At 38.0% G+C, this 22,614-nt stretch overlaps 1 protein-coding gene across 1 annotated transcript; it reads right to left on the bottom strand.

The window, feature by feature from the left end:
* Window positions 1-271: 271 nt before the first annotated feature.
* ddc (dopa decarboxylase) lies at window positions 272-21,738 on the bottom strand. Its single transcript, XM_087848037.1, has 14 exons — window positions 21,629-21,738; window positions 14,724-14,931; window positions 14,343-14,456; window positions 14,104-14,223; window positions 11,269-11,403; window positions 9,952-10,095; window positions 9,325-9,391; window positions 8,924-9,018; window positions 7,484-7,551; window positions 4,855-4,931; window positions 4,034-4,053; window positions 3,850-3,948; window positions 1,955-2,056; window positions 272-1,694 (listed from the first exon to the last, which is right to left on the bottom strand). The coding sequence occupies exons 2-14, from the start codon at window positions 14,922-14,924 to the stop codon at window positions 1,494-1,496; spliced, it is 1,443 nt and encodes a 480-aa protein (XP_087704163.1). The 5' UTR covers window positions 14,925-14,931; window positions 21,629-21,738; the 3' UTR covers window positions 272-1,493.
* Between the last annotated feature and the right edge of the window lie 876 nt (window positions 21,739-22,614).

The following is a 22,614-nucleotide window of genomic DNA, read 5'->3' as shown; positions in this document are numbered from 1 at the left end:
TTGGAATACCTGCAGAACATTGCTCGGCATTGTCCTGTTGAAAAGCTTACCTTCCCTAAAGAAGACGTCACCTGGAGGGCAGCATGTATTGCTCCTAAAGCTGTATATATAATTTAGTATAGTCACACATGTGCATGTTATCCAGGTCATGTGCCAAAATGCACCCCATACCATCAAAAAATCAGATTGTATTTTAAACCTTGAAAGAGGATTGAAAAGTGACACCATGCAGACTACAGCAGACTTTATTCAAATAAACCACATCACTCCATGCAGCACAGTCTAGCCAATGAGGAAATACTTGGGTCACACAGCCACTGACGTTAGCACAATCATCTGAAATTACAGCAATACGTGGTGATGGCAGAGCACAGATTTCTAAATCCCCTAAAGGGCAGGTGTAAAGGATCAGGTTAGTGCAAAACTATAATGGTTTGGCCGGGGATTTAGTTACATTTGATCATTCTGAAACTTCAAGGTTTTAAAAATATATAACGGGACAGTAAAGTGTGGCATCCTATATTTCTGGTACATTCAACTCAAAGACAAATGCCAAATCAGTGATACAGAGAAAAAAGTGAGCAAATATTTAATAAATTTGCATAATTTAGGTTTTAAACTTTCATCTTAATATAATTTTTCTGTCTGAGCACAGAAATGTAATGAAATTTAGTTTATTTGAATGTAGGAAAAAGCCCCAAAGGAGCATAATTTCACTTTAAGCCCACTGACAGTGACTGAGTGATTGTCTTGTACTGCTGTTGGGGAATACTGGCCAGCTGTCATAAGACACAACATGAATCAATAACATATAATCAGCCCTAATCTGCCATTGTATATTAAAAAAATACTACTTTTGCAAATTAGTTAATAAATAATTTAACCTAATCACTAGGATATTATATTAGAAATCTTTAGCCTGACACTTCATGAAGCCCTCCATGTATCACTCATATGTTCATTTGGAAGCAGTTTCTGAATGAGCATCTAAAAAAATAAGTTGCAGACAAACACTGAGTCAGAAATTCACAAAGTGCGCAATACATTCTTTGCAAAACTCAAAAATAATTTAGCCTCAATTCAACCACACAAAACACTGAATTTACCCCCAAACAAGTTTTACACACAGAAGACACAGCGGCATAGACAAGTGCATTGTGACGTGGACAATAACATGATCCGTGAGAGACAACGTGGAGTCAACAGAGGGAGAAAATGCAGATATAAAATGTTATTTTTGGAAGTCTACATATGTTTTTGTTGTTTTTGTCATAATTAGTAGATACATAAATATACAATAATTTGCGACAATGTAATATTTACCACTGTTAACTCGACTGGATTCTTTGCTGCAGACAGAAGAACTGCCTGTTAGATAAATTACTCCACATTCCCTTTATGACATTTTACATCTGCAAAACTCCATCAAACGTCAGTCACAACTTTGGTTATCATTCAGGGATCGGAGTGGACTCTCCTTTTCCAGCGTTTTTTTAATGACTGGCCTCCTGCAGAAGCTCAAATGTCAGCTGCGTGATGTGCTGCCACGCTTGCTGGATGTGATGTGACTCAGTAGTGCGTGCACAGATGGCAAAGCGCAGGACAAAGCAGCCTGAGAGCTGACAAGGCACCAGATGGATCTCTCTGCTCTTGGTGATCCTTTTCAGCAACTCTTGGTTCAGTTCATTGGAGCCCTGAGAGGAGAAAGCAAGGAAGAATTACACCAGCTAGGCTTTGTGCCATGACTACTTAATAATTAGGTGACTGGATTGAAGTAATCACAGTCTTGACAGTCAAATTCCCATAGACAGGGAGCTCTGATATGTATTTTCTAGCTTTTCTAAATAATACCCTCAGTGTTATTGAACCTTTGAGGTTTCTAGGTGACTTTTTTTTACTTTTTGTGACCACTGCAGAGATCAGATCATAGAGCTGTACCGTTGGGTGCTGTTACCTTGAGCCTGAAGCAGACCAGTCCCAGGACAACTTCAGCACAGATCTCAAACCTCTTGTCTGCTCGCACCAGACTCTCAAATTCCTTGGCCAGGGCCACTTGCTGAAACAGAGGATGTGAATTATTCATAAATATTTCATGAAATGTAAAAGATTTATTGTACATGCAAATAAAAGTGACGTTTTTTTAAACCAATAATTTTTTAAGCGTTTGCTTTAAAAAAAATCTTTCACCTGCAAACAATATTAGCTGTAATTGGCATTATTTTCCACTAGATGCCAGTGTGGTTCGTTACGTAGCCTCGTGCTTTAGGCCAAAGAGATTGGAAGACTTTTTTCTTGTCATTCTTAATTAAAACCTTTCTTTTTTTTCTTAGCAGAGCATCACTGCTTACCGTGAAGTAAATGCATTCATCACTAACTGATTAAACAAGCATGCAGTGTGATATTTCACATTTTAGAAGAGACAATTCCTGGTGAGCTCAAATCAGACAAGTTCAAAATTTGTACTCAGCACCCATAAAAGCCTTTATCAAAGTCTGCTCTGAAAATGTCATCTCCCTCATACTGATTTTTCTAAACACGGCACTTATCAAAGATGTTCATAAAGTACAATTTATCCACTTAAGATCAAAGACTCTGCTGATGCATGCTGAAACGTGCGTCAATGCAGTTATCCCGGTTATATCGTTGAGCTTCCACTCAACTTTTCCAACTGGTAAATAAAGCCAAACCTCTGGCATAAATGGCCAACAATTGGTTGACCGTCATCTTGTTTCTTAAGTCCCAGCAGATAATCCAGTATCACTGTATTTGATTACAAGCTAAACTCCAGTGACCTCACTTCCTGTCCTACTGCTGACTGTATGCCAGGCAGAACTTTTTATACATATTATTCATATTTTGCGGATTCAGATGGCTGCAGGGATCGATTCTGCTCCTGCCACTTTATTTGAAATGGAGCGTAAACACAAAACAGGCTGATTTGATTGACAGAGCAGACTGGAAGAAGAGAGAGCGAGTCAGACAGGGGTCATGCATCAAAAAGAAAAGATGAAAAGAAAAGGCATGTGCAGGGTTGGGAAAGGAAATGTAGTTTTAAATAGAAGATACAGGCCAGACATATATGACTGCAGGGCTAATTATGCCGATGAAGAGATAGAAGAGGAGGGAGGGCAATGGCAGGACATTAGTGGTAAGGAGGATTAGGAGCAAAGAGTTCTAGGAAGCAGGACGGCAAAGGCATTTCCCATAAAGGCATATATGATTTCCTGAAGTGTTTTTTTTCTTTTGGAAGTGACTAAGATGTGACAGATAAATGGAGGTGAAACAGCAAAGTGAGACTGATACCACTGGCACCACTGTTGGTACAAGATTAATCTTTTTACTACATTGAGGATAAGAAACACAGGTTAGCAGGGTTACAAAGCCTGAATTAGCACTAACACACTGCTACTTCTTAAAGTAATTGATCTGTTATTTACATCAGCTCTCACACATTATGGGGAATAATTGTCAGTAATCCCTGCACAGCTAAACGAATGGAATATATGAAATCCATCCATGCTCTTCTGCTTTAGGGTCACGGGGGTGCTGCAGCCTATCCCACCTGTCATAGGGTGAGAACCTGGAGAAAAACCACACAGGAGAAAATATGCAAACTCCTGGATTCAAACCCAGAACCTTCCTGCTGTAAGGTGACAGTGCTAACCACAGCACCACTGCACCATCCACATATTTGAATAACCTCAAATTTAATGTGTAACAGGCGAATAAATTATCCTATTACTTCAAATTTTGACCACAAATGCCACAAATGTGAAGAAACCCTTCACATCCCCAGGAACAGGTATATTTGCCGATACTGAGTGAGAGATCATTTTCCTGCGTGTTTACCTTGCGTATATGAGCTTGCAGACCTTTGAGCCCATACATGCGAAAGACAAACCACATCTTCAGTGAGCGAAATCTCCTTCCCAGTGGGATCTGCCAGTGCTGCAGGCCAGAATTGGATAAGGAGAGAAGTTATTACCAAAACGTTCAAATCATGATTATTAATCATGATAATAATTAATCTTACCCGATAATCTGTGACCAGTCCTGTTGATAGAAAACAGATAATGTTGTCCATTACATGTGCACAGTCTTAATTTTAAATAAAACCCCTTTAAACTACTCGTGTCAGCCAGCCTGCTTCCTGGTTAATAAGAATCGTAAGTGCAGTCAGTGCATTTCGAATCACAGGCTAAACGCGTTTTGCACAAACAGAATAGGTGAAAATGGCATTTTATGAGATTATAAGATTTTATAAGATACAAGATCTGTATTTTCTGAATGTAAAGCAACACACCACAGATCACAACTTGCATCGACTTAACAAAGCTCCAACATTAAAACAACCATTTTAAATTTAAAATGTATCTTCTATAACAGCTGCTTTTTGCTATTATCTTAGCGTACTGTTGATTGTCCAGGTGTTGCTGTCACTGCGCTCAGCGCCTCTATCTCACTAATCACAGGTAGCTCATGTCTGCAGAATAGATGTCTGTGTTAGCCTGGACTAATAACCACTAATTAGATTGAAGAGTCCAGAGTGCATGAGCATACACTTTTGTAAGGTGCTTCACAGCGGTGGGAGGCACTGCAGCTCTCAGTCTTTCTCTCTGTCTGCTTGACAAGTAAATTACAGTGAAAATCTGAGACCATCTGCAGGCTATAGGAGAATTTGCACAGACACACAAAGTAGAAGCAGACAAAATTGTTATATAGGAAATTCTCTGATTATATCTTTATAGTTTTTGTTTTTATTCAAGTCTCCAAGACAGGACAATAGTTTACCAATGGAATTTGGACATAAATACTGTCGACTTCTAAAAGGATATCAGTGAAAACTATAACTACCTGATTCCTGGTTTTCATGTTTCAGGTAAAGTGGTTCCATTTTAAAGGCTCCAATGATGTCTGCTCTCTCCTTCACCCTGTGGACAGGTGTTGACAAGACAAAAACGTCTTAATATGGCATTAAGCTCTAAGAAAAATGTCCAAAAATCACACTATTTAAAACTTGTACATCAAAATTGAGTGTTTTAGTTTATTCGTGGGGGTTAGCCACAAAAGATTTTTAGGAAAATTTCACCTCTTTTCAACAAATGAGTTGCAAAGTGAATATATGGTATAGAAATAATATTTAAACACTTTATTAAAACTTAATAAATGACCTTTTGGCTTTAGACCTGTATTTTTAAGTAAAATCAGCATATGCTTTATGAAACAGGCTAGTCTGCTCTAGTTTTTGCATGAGTTATGGTTCATTATCCTGGAGGAAACTGTCTCCAGTTGAGCAGTTTCAGAGTACAGGATGATACCGTGATGTGACCAATTTCCTTCCGCTATCATATTTTCTCTTTCAATCTTATTAAGTGAATTTCTCAAGCATTTATCCATTTATTTTATTTTGTGTTGTAAAAAAACCCCATAACATCTAATATTAATATTTTCATTTGTAACTTCAAAATGCTGATGATGCCTGTCGGCCTGTTGTTTTGCTGTTATGATTTAGTGAGACTGAGATTTTAAGACCTGTTAGTGTGTCTGTTTTTGAAACATGAGACTCTGATGCACTTGTCCAGTTGCTCCGCTGTGCACCTGAATGTCCCACTTCTCCTTCTTTTCTGGTTAGAGGCAGGTCCTCAGTTTTATTTAGACATCACTGTCTGGCATCTTAATGTGTTGATATAATTGACAAAATTCATTAGACTATTCATCTGGTGAATAAGTGTTACTAGAATGCCGAAGTGATAATTACTGAAAAAAACCTCTGTATGTCTACACACTTACACTTAATTATATCCATTTTTATATAATAATAATAATAATAATAATATTTACCTATATATTCTATACCCAAATGTGAGCCAGCACACTGGACTTCTCTGAAAATGAAGAAATTGATCAAGCATAACATTTGATCACTATTTTTTTTTCTTCAGGAATTCTAGCAAATAACTTAAGTTTGGCATTTTAATAAAAAATATATATGTATAATGTGATTTCCTATTTTTCATCTATTATTAAAATAGTTCATTTGAAAATTCATGGATAACAACATTATGTATATTGAATAGAAAAAATATAATTGTGATTAAAGTGCTTGTGCATACTGGTAGATTAACCATTACAGAAACAGTGGTAATTATCACTGCTGTGTATTTAGGGCAGCTTTGGGATTGGGTGGTTTGCACATTTGTTTAGCACCAGAAATACCAAATTTTTTCACCACCATGTAAAATGCTCCTATTAGCCCATACTTGACTTGTTCGTCCTCCAGATAAGCAGTTTACTGTACAGGGTGGGCCATTTATATGGATACACCGTAATAACATTGGAATGGTTGGTGATATTAAAGTCCTGTTTGTGGCACATTAGTATATGTGAGGGGGCAAACTCCTCAAGATGGGTGGTGACCATGGTGGCCATTTAGAAGTTATGGCCCGTTATCCTTCTCCCACCCCAACCGGTCGCAGCAGATGGCCCCGCCCCTCCCTGAGCCTGGTTCTGCTGGAGGTTTCTTCCTGTTAAAAGGGAGTTTTTACTTCCCACTGTCGCCAAAGTGCTTGCTCATAGGGGCTCATATGATTGTTGGGCTTTTCTCTGTTTCTACTGTACAATATAAAGCGCCTTGAGGTGACCTTTGTTTGATTTGGCGCTATATAAATAAAATTGAATTGAATTGAATTAAATGGCCCACCCTGTACATTTACCCCTGAGACCACTTTTATACCTTCTTTTTACATTTTCTGAGGGGTACCTCACATTTTTTAATGTAACTGTGTGCAACAGGGTTGCTCTTCCGTTTTTTTCTCTGGTGTTCTTAAACAGGAACTGTTCCTGTTTTCTTACAGCAACCTCGTATGCACTCTTTTTTAGTGTTGCCATGTTAATCTGAGACAGCCTTATTATGCTAAGAATATAAGTTGAATTCCTGTGTTTTTAAAATAGTTCTAAACCTTCTACTCTTTTTAATAATTTCCATGATTATACAAATATGAGATTTTTGATGTGCCCTCAGGCATTTAAACCTTACACAGGACACCTTTTTTGAATAAGGTCATGTCAATGATTTTACACAACATTAGGCTGTCTTATTGGTTATATTGTTATATTGTCAACAGTAAGAGAGTATGAGACAGGCAATGGAAAATGTTTTTTAAGATCCTCTTCCTCTAACCACATGTTGGGTTTCTAACTTTTTCCATCTTGTGAAACACATGTCTCGTTTTGTAGATGCTGACAGAAGAGGCAGGTGGAAGGCGTGAGTCTATTTTTATTGTGCAAATGACTGAGGTGTAGATGGATATCAGTAGTCATTGTTACTTCATGGGAGCATGTGTGAGGTGAACTTGAAAAAAAATTCTGGAAAAAAACAAAACAGTACTGGATACTATAAATGGTGTGTGTAATGCTCCCTTTTTAAAATAATACTTATTTAACTATTGCTGCTGTCATATCTGGTATGTGTTAGACATCTTACCACATCGCGGAGCAGTCAAAGTTGACTAAAAGCCACTTGTGTGGGTTGAAGTTGAAAGAGTCTGCCAACTAAAATAAAAACCAAAAAGTTAGCCACAGTGCTGAATCTTTCACTCACATTTATAAAGATAAAAAAGAAATCAGCAGAATGTCAGTTTAATATTTGAGGCTCCGCTGAAGTTTGAACAAAGTGATCGGAGGCCAAATCATCCTGTAAAAATTGTATTTTTTTTGTACACGCTTTGTACATGCTTATTTAGTCTTACTAGTGCCAAGAAAATCCTATCACCAACATTATTATCTAGACAGAAGGTGTCACAGTGTATTTGAAATGCAAAAGAGGAACGTCCAGCCATCAAGCTCACAGAATACACTGGAAATAACCCTTTCCTGACAGGATTCATTCAAAGAGAGACAAACCAGTCTTAATCTGCTCTCATCTTTTTGTTGGCTATCTTCTGTAATATCCTTTTCTCTACCTCCACAAATGCAATAAGACAGCGCAGAGAGACAATGTGATATAAACCCTTGTCTGACAGTTGCCATGCTGACTGATTCAAAGTGGGGGGTGGTTGCTTCCTCGTCCCCGTCATTCATATCCTAGCAACCATCACTTCAGCAGGGCTGCTCTCTCATCCAAAAAGGACCGGGCTTCCTCTTCATGCCCTCATCCAGTCATTTTCACTGACCTCATAATGCTTCAAAGTTATGCAGTAGAACTACGGTGCTATAAATGAAATCCAACTATTGTTACATGTGGCTTAAATACATTTTTTTTGTCAGTGATGTTTAAATAATATTAGAAATTCTAAAATGATGTGTTACAGGTACAAACCCAAAACCAGCACTGGAAACAGCCACACTAAAAGAGAGGATGAAACAACAGCTGTTTTTTCTGTGTCTCCACCATCATTGTTTGAACTTGTGTGTCTAATAAACAGTGATATATAAAGGTCTAACGCTGCCTCAGGAAATTACTCTGTCCTTATCTCTGCGTCTCTGCACAGCTTGGGGAGCAACAGCTGCCTCGGCAGCCTCAAAAGGCAGATTGATGCTCAGCGGTTTATGCTGATTGTTCGGTCTAACACTCAGCCTTGCACGCTTCCTCCTTGACATTAACGTTATGCCCTTTTCAGACAGTATACGGTTAGTGTTTGCTTTCATAGATGCAATGGCCGATACTACATGTGCAATCTGGCAGGATAGGTTTAGCACCACCTAAATTTCTGACCACAATTAAACCACATTAATCACACGGAACCACATTAGTCACTGTACCGGCAATGATTAGAGTTAAAATTGTGCCGTGCCACTTTTGTGTTGGAGGTTCTTGTAGCAATCGTGATTGTAGAACCTTCATGAAGGACTAAAACATTGCGGCTAAGCTTAGTCATGGTCTTAGTGCACTACATGAACATGAAAACTGATACGTTTTACTCACCTCAACACCGTTCAACAAAGGTCTAAATTCTGGACAGATGAATGCACTCCCAGCATACGCCGCATCAATGTGCATCCACATATTTTCCTCATTACCTGAACAAGAAAAGGAGACGTTATAAATGTTTGTAAGACAGTTTGTCAGTCTATTTCTAACTATCTGGGGAATCTTTAGAGTATAGATAACTACTATCAAATATACAGGACCATCATAAAAATGAACTGAGATTATTCAGAAAACTGACTTTTTTGTTCTTTCTCAGCAAATTCATGAAGTGCATTTGACATTTTTCTTCCTGGTCTTATTAAATCAAAGCCACTCTCAATGTGCTTGTAAGGATTTATTTGTGTGCTACAAAACAGAAAGAAACGAGTGTGTGCGGCAGCGACTTGTTGACTCACATAAGGGTCCCAGCTCAGTGAGGTGATCAAAAGCACAGGAGGGAGTGGTGCCCAGCGTCGCACAGAACTGAAACATACAAATAATGGACACACCATAGTGCCGTGTTTCCTGTGTTTCCAATTTGACTGTCACAACTGTAACACATTACATTTCAATAATTTTATCCAAGAAAACAAAATACAAGTCGGTGTTGCAGCTGCTGTAAGACATTGCTTTTATATCAGTTTCTAAAACATAGATTAAAGATAGGTTATCACTCCTGAGACAGCGATGATTCAGAGCTACTGCCTTTTCTTTAATATTCACTGATAGTGATCTGTAGGTCCAGATGAGCCAGGGATTATTGTCCTTAACCGGATAGACATACATTATATTCAACAGAAACAATGTTATCCTTCAGCAGAAGCCTCAGGGTGTATACAGCTGCATCACTGGCTAATTGTATCATTGTAGCTAACAGCTGACAGACGTGTTGCTCAACTGCTTGTAAGCTTTAGTAGCAAAAGCAAAGCAATGACAAATGAGAATTTTATTCCAAACTATTAAAATCTATATTTTTTGGTTGCCATATGTGTCTTTCTGCATGATAGTTAAGTAAATGCATGGGGAGTTTTGTCTTTTCCTACATAGAAAGGGATGAGTCCAGCTGCTTTGTCCTCCTCCACCATCTTCTTAAGCATTTCCTTTCTGACAGCATAACGGTTATCTGTAGGCACCTTCCTCATCATCACTGCTCCAATCAGAGCAGCACGCTCCACTGAAGAATGAGCCTTAGGACAAAAGAGATCCAGCTCAAGTGAGAACAACAATTCAATCAAGTTCTTGGAACACCTGCTCCTTTAAGTAGCTGCATAAAGCTACCATGCAAACAGCTAAGTTCAACTTTATGGATACTAAATGATTTTATCTGATTATTATGCAGGTAAAAGGTCAGAGTAGGACTGTGCACATGTCAAGTCTCACAGCAATCAATTGCAGACAATCAGCTTATTAAAACAAAGCGTTAATTTGTTCAATACGGAGCTGGAACAATGTTGAGTGGGGCTGAGTTCAAACAACAAAGTACTATAAACTGCACAGTATGAAGTCAAGTATCACTGTAAGTGACTCAAAGTATTTTAGTCAAAAGTAGTTGTGATGTAGTTTTATGCCATTTGATTCATGCTGTAAAGTTTAAGTAACACAAACTAAAGATGAAGATTTTAATTTGTTTTTGGCTAACAGTGCACAATACTAAACGGCACAAATCAATCAGTTTTGAATTACCTACAGGAGATTACCACTAAACAGACAACTATTCACTGTGAAAAAGGCATATGTTGGATGGATTTGTTACTCCTGAACAGGCAGTAGACAAAAATCGCTGATCTCCCTGTAAAGGTCGGTGTGGCCCTCAGGCGACTCCCTAACACAATCACAAAGTCAGCCTGGTATTAAACCTGATCCGAGCGCGCTACTGCCTGGCTGACCCTCTGTCTTCCTAAATTGCTGTTACTGACGTAACCGCTGCCGTCACATGGACTGCCGTTTAACTGAGTCTACTTAAAGAAAATCTGTGTTTGTAATGCATTTCATTTATCTTTATGTCACAGTTGCGTAACTTAATATATCTGCAGGTATATAGTTTTAAGCTGTTTTGAGATATAGCAAAGCTAATAACTTGCATGTGAACTTTAGATAAATGTAAACACTGTGACTATGGTTCTTCACAGTTGTAATAATAAACAAGTAAATGTAAAATTGATGAAAAAAAAACTAAAATTTAAGTAAAGTCCGTCATTTTGACATGAATTGTAGAATTAATGTAGAGTTATGGACATGCATCAAGGCAAGTAATTGCATCGTTTATATGTAAGTAAAGTTGATCATTTTGATCACATCAGGAGTTTGCATCAAATAACAGAAGAAGAAGAAGAATAGTAGAAAGTATATGTTGCTCTTACTTGGTCAGATGTGTATGCCACCAGCTTGGAAAGGATTTCAGACTCAGATTTTTTGGCATTGATCGCCTGGACCCGTCTGACTGCTTTACAGCGCGCAGCGAGCAAAGATATCAGGGTGGCCTCACTGGCAGTTCCCTGTTGAAGAATTAAGGAGGCTGTGAAGCAAAGCCTTGCTGCTGTGGATGTTATTTGACTGTAAAAAAAATCAGATGTTACATGGTTGCCAGTCAATGCCAGTCATCCTTTTGTTTACGATGGACTGTTGGAGCTTAATTATTGTTTTTTAAAGGCAGGGTTTCTGCAGGTGTTCTACAAATTGTCCAGAATGTTGCTGCTGTGTCACATTACTTCTATCTTCTTTGCACTGTTTCCCCTTAAAATTTCAGGTTAAAGACAAAAGGAGAAGACAGCACTTTTGTTTTGTTGCTTTTTTTTTTTGTGGCTCCCAAGTTGTGGAACTCACTTCCATTGGAGGCAAGATCAGTGAACACTGTTGATAAAAAGAAGCTGATGTCCTGTGCAGGATTGCCTTTCATTAGTTTTATTAATTTATATCATTTTAATTTTTGTATTGTTTTGTTTTTTAAGGACTTTGTGACTTTTGTTTTTTGAAAAGTATGATATAAGTAAACTTTAATTCTTTACTTGTAAAAATTAGGCATTCAATTATTATTTATATTTCATTGTAGAATAATAAAAAGCTATTAATAGAGAATTTAATTTCCATCTTTAAACCCTAGACGATATGTTATGCATGTCTATATGCATTTCAATCTGAGATATCTGTGGTCCTCTATGAAAATTATTTAATGATAAGGATTCTATTATATCTCTTTTGTTAATTAACTTTGTCGGTATGAAACTTTGAGAAACTCTGTTTGATTAAACATGTAAGGTTTTTGTGCTGGTGGATAGTTCCTTTGACTGCATGACTCATGTCTTGACCAGAAAAAAAAGAAATTTGGAAATTGTTGTTTGAAAATACTCATCAACCTGCCAGCTGACACAGTGGCAACTGTTGGAGCTGGATAATAATAAAGTGAAGCATGGCTTCTAAGGTTTGTGGAGTCATTATCACAAAGAAATCAATGAAATGTTCAAATCACCCAATCAATAGGCACAAATCAGCAGAAAGAAATTACATCAGTGGTTTTTAATCAAACTTTTGTCACTGACTAACTCCAAGGGATGAGTGTGAGGCTTGAAAACCTGTGCTACAGAGCTGGGTGGAAGGCTTGGTTGAATGTGATTTTAGGATTTTGGACATGCATATAGATCAGTAACCGGCTATAAGGACATCTGAAATGTGAAGATTTTGTAAATATAATAATAACAATGCAACCTTTCACCAGAAGCATATTGTAAGTATTTTCAGATGTTAAGGCGGGAAGCGCTAACCAATCACGACTCTGAGAGCTTGTGCAATGTAGTCATCATGAAGGAGTTTAAAGCTTTCTGCCTAGTCAGGTGGTAAAACTGGGTTTATGACTCTGTGTGTAGAAAGTTGCCTTTTTATTTTAAAAGGCTTTCAGATAAAGGGTCCCTACTCCTCTGTAAATGAACAAACCATGTAACAAACTGATTTATGAGGCGATGTGAAAATCACATTAGACTTTGGGACCATATCTGGATGCACTGAGTATCCTGGTTTGTAAATATATCAAGAACTTTGACCTTTAAAACATAATAAGTGTACTTCCTACTCATTCTCTTATTACAAATCACTACTAGGAGCATGAGGACACAATGGGTTTTTCCAGCTTTCATACACCCGGCTGTACCAATAGGAAAATGTAGCCTTTTATTTTTCATGTATATTTGATTCTACCTTTTATCAGCTGAAAAGAAGAACAGAAGCCAAGATGTAATACTGCTAAAGATAAACTGTGTAGTTTTAAGAATTTAACATGTTTTTGAAATAAATGTATAATGGTCACACACACAAACATACACACACTTTTTTAAACTGAAGCCATTAGTCAATTAGCACATGTAATCTTTTTAAGTAGTATTTTTCTCTGTCATCATGATTCATATGGGGTAAAAAGGGAACTCTAAGGTCACCAGAGGATTTTTTTTAACCATCCCACTTCCCCTTTGTGTTGGTATAAGGTTTATAATAATAGTTCTGCAACGTGCGGTCACAACACTCAATTAGCCTTGCTGCAGCGAGAAGAGCCCCATTCGTTGCCATAGTGAGCTGGTAAGCCGTGCTAAAAAAGGAGAGAGGCAAGACAGAAACAAAAACACGATGAGCCAGATGAGCACGCACACAAAAAACACGCCCTCACACTCAGGTGGTCACAATAGAGGAGGCATGAAATGATCTGTCATCAGAGTGTGCTCTCATGCTCCACCATTCAACATCCCATTAACACACACACATATATATAGAGTGTATCCTCAGCTATTGCTTTCTGTATTTCTGTCAATGGAACACCAAATTAATGCTTAGCCTTTTTCCACACGAAACAATCCCAGCACCATCATTGTCATCTCTGCCTGCCTGTGGATGACACATTAAAAGGCAATTTCCTGCCAATTTTCTGCTGGATTGAACCAGACGGAGGCAGAGACAACAAATCAATAGCATAAAAGCTGGTGATGAATATGAGCACAGGGGCAACCAGGTTATTTGTATACACATAAAGACTTTCAAAGTCAATCTGCCCCGAAACTTTTAAACAATAACATGTATAAAAGTGTCAGTTAGGGCCACTGATCTTCAAACTAGTGTTAAAATATGCAGAAGTTGGTTGGACTCCTTGATAATGGTAGCCAACCAAGTGTTTGACCAAAGCACACGTGCAATGAACACATACAAATGACCATTACCTGAATGACACCACCTCCACAGCCATGTGTCCCGGCTATAAAACACTCAGGCAGCTGAAGCATCTTCCCAAGCCAATCTAACATCACTGTCTCTAGCTCGGTGCAGGCTGGGCTGGCAGCCTGAAACCACACGGCCAAAATGCAAATGAAAATGTCAAACACTTCAGAATTTGCATATAGGTATGGACTAATTTCGAAATGCTGAGTCAGATACAGGGATACAGAAAGGTTTCAGTTACCCATGAAAATCCAATGCAACCAATAGCTCCACAAAGCATGTCGGCCACCATGGCAGGGTAAGAGGATGCTGCTGGAAAGTAAGCAAAGAAGTACGGGCTGTGCCAGTGGGTGACCTGGAAAAGCACAAAACATAGTACAAGTGGTTACTATAAATTCATCTTATTCCTTATTTTGAACAGCTAATTGACCATCCTACATGGCACAACAGAGTCCTAATATCCTGCAAACAACCCTTTTAAAAGCTGAAGCTTTAACCAGCAACCAGTTTCTACCAGATCATCTACTAAATTTAAACTGCTACGCCAGAGTTGCCTGTACCTCAAAGATATCTAAATTACAAATGAATACATTTATACCCCCAAAATATATATAATATATACCCCTGGCATTATGACCCTCTCAACGTCTTTTATAATGTCCTCATAGCTTTCTGGCTCCAGTGGTGCCTCATTGGGGATTAAAGAGCGAAGATATCCTGGTTCCAGATCTGGGTAGACGGGTCGCTTCTCTATGTTTTCTAGGTAGTCGGCCACATAGTCTACCATCTCTTTGCCTCTGCGTCGAAATTCTGCTGCATCCATGGTACAACTGTAAGACAGCACAGACACTCATTACCTTTCCGTTTTTGTTGTTGCTTTGACTGCTTATAAATGATTTTGGTGTGTTTTAAGATTAAGATGCTACAGAGTGGTACCAAATATTTAAAAGAGCAGCTATATTAGCACACAGAAGTTTAACCTTTGGTCTTGCTGTAAGTAAGGTTTATGATGCTAAGTTATGTCCGGAGTGTTTGATCATGAGGCGTTTAAAATACATAAAAGCAGTTAAAAGTTACATTTAGTCACTCATTAATAATACATATACACTCACACTCACTCAATCATATACACTTCATTGCCTGTACTGGCTTAGACCCTCTTTTGATTTCATAACTGCATTAATTCTTTGCTGCACAGATTCAACAAGTTGCTGGAAACATTCCTCAAAAATTTTGTTGCAGCAGATTTGTCAGCTGCACATTTAAGATGTGAATATCCCTTTCCACCACGTTGTCCTCTTTGATTGAGAACTCGTTGTGTTCAAGAAACCAGTTTGAGATGACTAGAGCTTTAGGGCGTAGTACGTTATCCTGACAGTAGTGGTATCTGACGCGGTCTTCTGCAGCTGTAGCTGATCTGTTTCAAGGCTGTGCATTCAGAGATGCTTTTCTGCAAACGCTGGTTAAAATAAGTAGTGATTTGAGTCATTGTTGCTTTCCTATTAGCTTTAAAGAGCCTTGCCTTTCTCCTCTGATCTCTGGCTTCAGCAAGGGACTGTAACCCAGAAAACTCTCTGTGTGCCTAAAGGCTTTGACTTGTCGTCATGTGATTTCATAATTAGACATTTGAATCAGTTATTATATGTACAGTATCTGTACTGTACATGCTGTATATAAGCACAAACATTCTGGATATATTTGTCTCATCTCAAACTATAATTCTATTTTTAGAGACAGCTCAGGGTTCAGTATCTTACCCAAGGTTATATGAGAATCCGCTTGGCCACTTGAGTATTTTTATACATGCCACATATCCTGATTCTTTAATATTGAGGATAAGAACAAACCAACACTGGCCCAGATGAGTTCAGTCAAACGATGATTTTATTAAACACACGCGTGGGAAGATGTATACTGTAACAACATCAGCATAGATCTCCGCAAAAAAGCACACTTCAAAATAGTTTTAATATGTCAGGGTTCAGCCCTTTCTTGCGTCAGCGAAGAATATAAAATGCATCAGTTACAGTTAATGATTGATTAACAGTCAATGATTGTTAGACAAGTTCAAATTATCAGCAACATTTTTTTGACTTGTTCATTTCACGTTTATTTTAACACCTCTTGCATCAACTGTTACTATGCAGGCACAAATGCAGTTACCAGCAAAATGTATCTCTCACCTCTGACCTAGAACTTCATCTACAGTTAGTTGTGTCTGTAAGCGTGCTTGCCTTGGCCTTCTTGCGCTCTGGTCACCTTACACAAGAGATCACCTGGACATTCACGCCAGACGAAGCTTATGACCTTCAAAAGGACTGAGCACCAACTCTTTATGAGCACATTTGCAAAGTGTGTATAAAAATAGCTACAACTACGCATTTAATAGAAGTTTTAATAAGGTGGCACTAATGCAAGCCATGTTAGCACTGATATATTTTCCTTTTAATTCCGCACACAAAACTTGATTAATCCTGGAGTCACATAACAACACTCATTCGGGTTTTTCTAATTGCTCTCTTCTTTTATTTTAGTCAGTTTATTGAGTTTTTCATAGGGAATAGTTCTTCCATTGAATAATTGTTACAGAAGTTTAGAGGCAAACAACATCCTGGCATCTGGATTTTTAACATGGGTCAGACATGGATCCCAGGTCCTTTCAAATAGCCTAATACAGGATTACTGGCCAGGATCACCTTAATTTCTTCCAATGTGAGAGAATAAAGGACCTCCCCAATTCAGCGTGTATACAGTAAGTAGGTGAGGCTGGAGATTTCCTGTTTAATAGCATTAGTTATCTGGCCAGCAGAACTGTGAAAGCTTTTAAATTTAACAGGCGTGACAGTAGCCTCAATGAATAGGGCAGTTATGGCATTAGGAGTAACGTCGCTTCCAGTTAACGTGGAAGACATTTAAAAGATTTCAGACAAGAAATCATGGCCTTTTCGCATAGAGGAAGCACAGTATCAAATATTTTGCGTGCTGAGCTTTAGCATAGGGAGCTTGATGTAGGATCTGACATGGGACAAGATTGTGTCTGTTCATTCTGACAGTAAAATGAGAAATTCCTTTTGTATTTATCCTGGCAGCCATGGAAAGATTTAGGAGTAAGTATTTCTATTTCTATTTATTTATTTATATAGCACTTTTAATAACAACAGTGGTGTTGACCAAAGTGCTGTACAAACATACAAATTACACAATAAAATAACACACAATAAAATAGCAATATCAGTTAACACCAATGCCAAATAGCTAATAACAAATGAATAAGTAAATAACGCTCATACAGTATTAAAAGCCAGTGAGTAGAAATGTGTTTTAAGATAGGATTTAAAAAGGTTAAGGGTAGGAGCCTGTCTAATGTGGAGAGGCAAATCATTCCACAATTTAGACTGCACGACCGCAAAGGCACGATCACCTCTAAGAACCAGCCTCGACCTTGGTGTGGCCAAGAGCAAAAGATCACCCGATCTAAGAGCTCTAGGGGGAATATAAGTCTGACTGATACCCTGCGGCCTGTCCATTCAGTGCTTTATAAGTCACCAATCAGATTTTATAATTGATTCAAAAATGTAGCTGGAGCCTTGCAAGACAAGTCTGACTAATGCCTAAATATAAAGAATTACAATAGTCCAGTTGGGATAGGATGAAAGCATGAATTGCCCGTTCTAGGTTTTCAAAAGACAAAAAATATCTCAAAGTGGATGAAAGCCTCAGTTTAAAGAAAGACCGCTGTAAAACTAAACTAATCTGTTTCTCAAAGGTGAACTTATTGTCAAATATAACCCCCAAATTTTTAGCATGCGATTTGTTAAAAGTTCTAAACTACAAAAATTAAAATGTGAGGTTCTAGAATTGCATCTTGGTCCAAAAACGATTACTTCAGTTTTATTTTTGTTGAAATTCAGGAAATTAGAGGCCATCCAGACCTTAACTTCGCCAAGACACTGAAATAAAGTTTCTAGGGAGGCAGAACTGTTTTCTTTAGCTGAAGATAGATCTGAGTGTCGTCAGCATATGAATGAAAACTAATATTATATTTCCTGAAAATAAGACCCAGATGCAACATATAGATAGAGAAAAGAATTGGCCCCAGTACAGAACCTTGGGGAACACCACAAGTAAAGGGGGCTGTGGGGCTTTTCTAAAAAAAATTTGACTGAAAGGGGAGCTTTGAAATAGGCCTGAAGTTTAGGCACAGGCTGCACAACAGCATGTTTAAAACAGGCTGGCACAACACCTGATTTAAGACTGCTATTAAAAATCGCTAAAATGTAAAGGGCTGTGAGGACAGATCGGACAAAAGTAAAAAAAAAAAAGGTCATCTCTGTACAGGGCCATGCAGATGACCCATGGTATTTCTGACTGTGCCAGGATCATAACAGGATCAGACAGTAACGTAAAGGGCTGCCTTGTAGAATGATATAAATGAAAATATTCAGAGTTTGAGTCATTTCACTGAAAAGCTGCCTGAGAGGAAATGTATGGTAATATCACGCATGAAACTAATTTTTCCCCAATCCCAATCTACTCTGGCAAACGCCTTCTCAGCATCCAAAAGAAGCATCCAGGTTTAATATGAATTAAAACTTCTAGTAGAGCAGTTGGAGAGGAGCTATAAACTATACTAACGACTTGTTTTTTTAATCAGTGAGATACAATCCTGGTTCAAAGCTTGAGGGAGTATGCCTGTATTAAAAGACCTGATAAACATCTCTAGCAGGAATGTGACCGCCTGCTTCCAAAAGGTTTTTATCAAGTTCAGCCTGGGCTTTCACAGCTTTGTGAAGATTTACCTGCAACCTCGACTGGTGTGACAGGACGCTCCAGTTCAGATTCTGATCCAGAGCAGGGGTGTTGAAACTGTTTCAAATGGCCTATAATCTATCAAACATATCTCTCTTGAATTAATTTTCTCTGTTTTCTTTGTGTTATTGTTGGGTCTCCATCTTACATTATAAAGCATCTTGAAGCAACTGTTGTAGTGATTTGGTGTATATAAATAAAATGGAACTGAATGACATCAAGTTATTTTGCACCTGAAAAAACATTCCTGTCACAATGTAAAAGCCAGAAACAGTTTTTGGAAATTAGACCTTTATATATGCTTTATTTATTAGGGGTGCAACAATACTTGTATTGATATTGAACCGTTCGATACAGTGCTTTCGGTTCGGTAAGCATATGTATGAACAATACAAAATTTTTAATTTATTTTATTAACTTTTCTTCTGATGATGCTGTCTGTGTGGAGCGCTCAGTGGATCTGCGCTCGACAGTGCAGCCTAGGCGAAGTAGTCGAAGGCAGATTCACTGAGCACAGGGCAAGCTAGCGAGACAGAAGTTAAGCTCTCGTTGCAACTTGGCAAATTGAACCTCCCCCACCCTCATTCAGATCTGGCGTTTGGAACTATTTTGGTTTTCATGTGAGGTATGACCCTGAAGGTAAGCGTGTCATGGACAAAAGTAAAACAGTATGTCGGATGTGCCAGCAATGCTCAATTACATGGGTGGGAACTAATGCGTTAGCGCAGTTTGCTCGTTAACGTGTTGGCCGTCCAGCCCCACACACTGGGCGATCCACGGTAGCTCGTTAACGGAGATTCGCCGTGTTGTGGCGTTAACGTCATTTCAACGAGATTAACGCTGACAGCACTAGTGGGAACACAACGAATATGACTGCACATTTACTCTGACATCATCCTAGTGCAAAGACAAGTGGAAGCAGACAAAAACAACAAGCACGCATGCTACAAACTTTACCCGAGTCATTTATACAGCCGTTAGCACATGATTCTCCTTATGGGGACCTGATATGTTTAATATGCTGCTGAGAATATAGCCCAGAAGAAGCGTATAGTATAACTTTTATTTTGGAAAGAGTCATTTCTCTGTAATAAACTCTCTTTTCCAAAGATGAGTGATTTCTTGATCAGAGAGATTTATTTTTTTATTACTTTGTTGTTTCAGCAACATTAAATTTAAAAACTGTACTTTTGAGTTAAAATATATATTTATAATTTTAATAAATGACAAATTAAAAAGGCATGAACATTTATTTGTATCGAAAAAATATCGAACCGTGACACCAAAGTATCGAACCGAGCCGTGAATTTTGTGTATCGTTGCACCCCTGTTATTTATCTACATAAAAGGTATCACTGACACTAAAAATGCCAAGGGCAGCAGAAATGGCACCAATAACATCCCAGTTTTATAAAGATTTTAATGCAGTGTCATAAAGACACTTTTATGCATAACTCTTTCTTAAATCCTTTCCCAATTTCCCAATATACGCAAAGACAGACATTTAAAAAAAACCTCAGAAACATCAGAAATTGGCACAAACCTGGCAGCACTGATAAAACCTGTCTAAAAAGGGATTTTTCATCACATTTGGGAGCAAGACCCACCTTTATGTCAGAAATGTGCTCCAAGAAGATTATAAACCAGCCAGAAATGCTTTTACCATGAACAAAGGGAGAAGCTCTACAGTATGTATAAGAAAAGCAACATCTCTTAATTTACTGCAAATCGATGAAAGATAAGCTTTCTCAACGCAGGTTCTTTTCAGTCTAGTATTATCTCTAAAATGAGTTTCCTGCAAGTATATGACAGGTGCTGTAAATACTAGAAATGCTAGATGGTGATTTCTTAAGCTGAGGCATAAAGAGACAAAGATTTCAACATGTGACCAGAACAATAAAAGGAAAAGACAAGAGAGAGGAAAAAAGGACAAAGACAAACAATTCTAAATATACAAGAGCACACTAAGCACAACAGAAGCATCCATACAATTATGTGTGTTACTTCTGCCCACAATAAACCAAAACAACCTGTAAACAACAGAAGAGACAGTGATGTCATTTTAAATTAAAAAAAGATAAGTAACTTTTTTTAAGTAAACAGAATTTAAAAAAAAAATACTAGTAATTCAGCATCAGTATGCTTCAAGTAGAGCACTCCATATTATATCCAAGTCTGTGAACAGAGACAGCAGCAGCACAGCACATAGCTGATGCTACATGCTGGAAATGTAGTTTTATGTCACAATATTTAGGGGAGTTTTTGTATCTGCCAGAATAACAGCTACAAGTATTCCTTTTTCAATCCTGTGTCAGTTTCATAAATCTGTTCAAATCAAGCCACCATCAAGACTTCCTTGTTTGTGTTAACATTGAATTATTTCAACGCATTTAATTTCCATTTCACACGTCTCACAGTAACAAGCAAACCTTTTGCAGTCCTACAATAAATGAACAGAAGCACAAGAACACAAGCTTTAAAGACACCGTATTTGAACAGAAATGATTGTCAAACTGCTGATTCAGTGCTACAACAGCATATGAACATTGCCCCCTGAGCTCCACTACTGCTATCATTCAACAAGTGTTTCACCCTGCAAGTCTCTGTCCCTTGTTGAGATGACAAGTGAGTCCCTTATCCTTATCCTTATCCCAAATAGGATTACACATGTTGCATGAATATCTCTGTGTGTCTATGTGTGTGTGTCTGTATACTCACATCTACAGGTGAGCTTCAGCTTCAGCAGCGGTGTTTGGATAGTGGATCTCTTCCTTTAGCGTCCACAAAGAGACCGACAGCTAGGCACGTGGTGAGTGTGTTCGTGTGTGTGTGTAAGCAGGACAAGAGACATTTGCTCCTTTTATCTTGCCACTTACCACCCTCATCCCACCAACCCCCACCAGACCAACCAATGGGAATGGGGCTCATGGCCAACGTAAGAAAGACTGATTTACAAGGAGTTCCTGGAGCTGCTATTACCATGTCTCTACACACACATGTACATTGCACTCGTGCACACAGTGCATACAAACACACAAAAACGGGCACTCGGTCTTTTTACATATATTTTTACCACATCCTCTAAATGTACACAGATACAGACATAAAGACACAATTAGCACTAAAATAATGTGCACATAAAGATAAAATAAACAACTAATAACAAAAATAGTGTTAGTAATTTGTAATTTTATGATAACGCATTGTACTTTTGCACAGTTAGGAGGTACTTTTTTTGTGACAAAGGAAAAGCCTAATGCATCCAATTTGAAACCACCACTAAATAAAGTGGTTGTTTACACAATTTCTTTGAAATCACACTGAAAAATATGTTTTTGTAAACCAGCCTGGTGTTATTATTGTTTTCATTTTTGCTCATTATGAGCTGTCCATGTGTGTTACATATATGATGTGGAAATCAACCTGAAATAATTAGAATTCACTGTAAGTTTATATGAAGTTGAATGAACAAGAGCACTCAAAGTGCTTTATGCTAAAAATGCTATTCTACTATTTCTATCTACTACATACAGTCAAATCTGTCAAAATGCTTTAATGCTATTACCACTAGTACTCGTTCTTTATAAAATGCATCCTGACTTAACAAAACGAGGTTCGAAATACTCAGAACCAGCATCCACATCTTGAAATAGAAGCCAAAATGTAAGCTAATGTGCAATAGCACTGAGGTAAGACAGGAGCTC

The sequence above is a fragment of the Neolamprologus brichardi genome, chromosome 11, assembly GCF_056152115.1.
Source record: "Neolamprologus brichardi isolate AB-2024 chromosome 11, ASM5615211v1, whole genome shotgun sequence".
Classification (NCBI taxonomy): domain Eukaryota; kingdom Metazoa; phylum Chordata; class Actinopteri; order Cichliformes; family Cichlidae; genus Neolamprologus; species Neolamprologus brichardi.
This window is presented reverse-complemented; position numbering and strand designations above follow the sequence as displayed.

Coding starts and splice junctions, on each gene's coding strand:
- ddc (XM_087848037.1), bottom strand. CDS start 14,924: ATGGATGCAGCAGAATTTCGACGCAGAGGCAAAGAGATGGTAGACTAT. Junction 9,392..9,951: donor CTGGACTCATCCCTTTCTAT/GTAGGAAAAGAC, acceptor TGTATGTTTCAG/TTCTGTGCGACGCTGGGCAC. Junction 1,695..1,954: donor TGGTCTGCTTCAGGCTCAAG/GTAACAGCACCC, acceptor TTCTCCTCTCAG/GGCTCCAATGAACTGAACCA.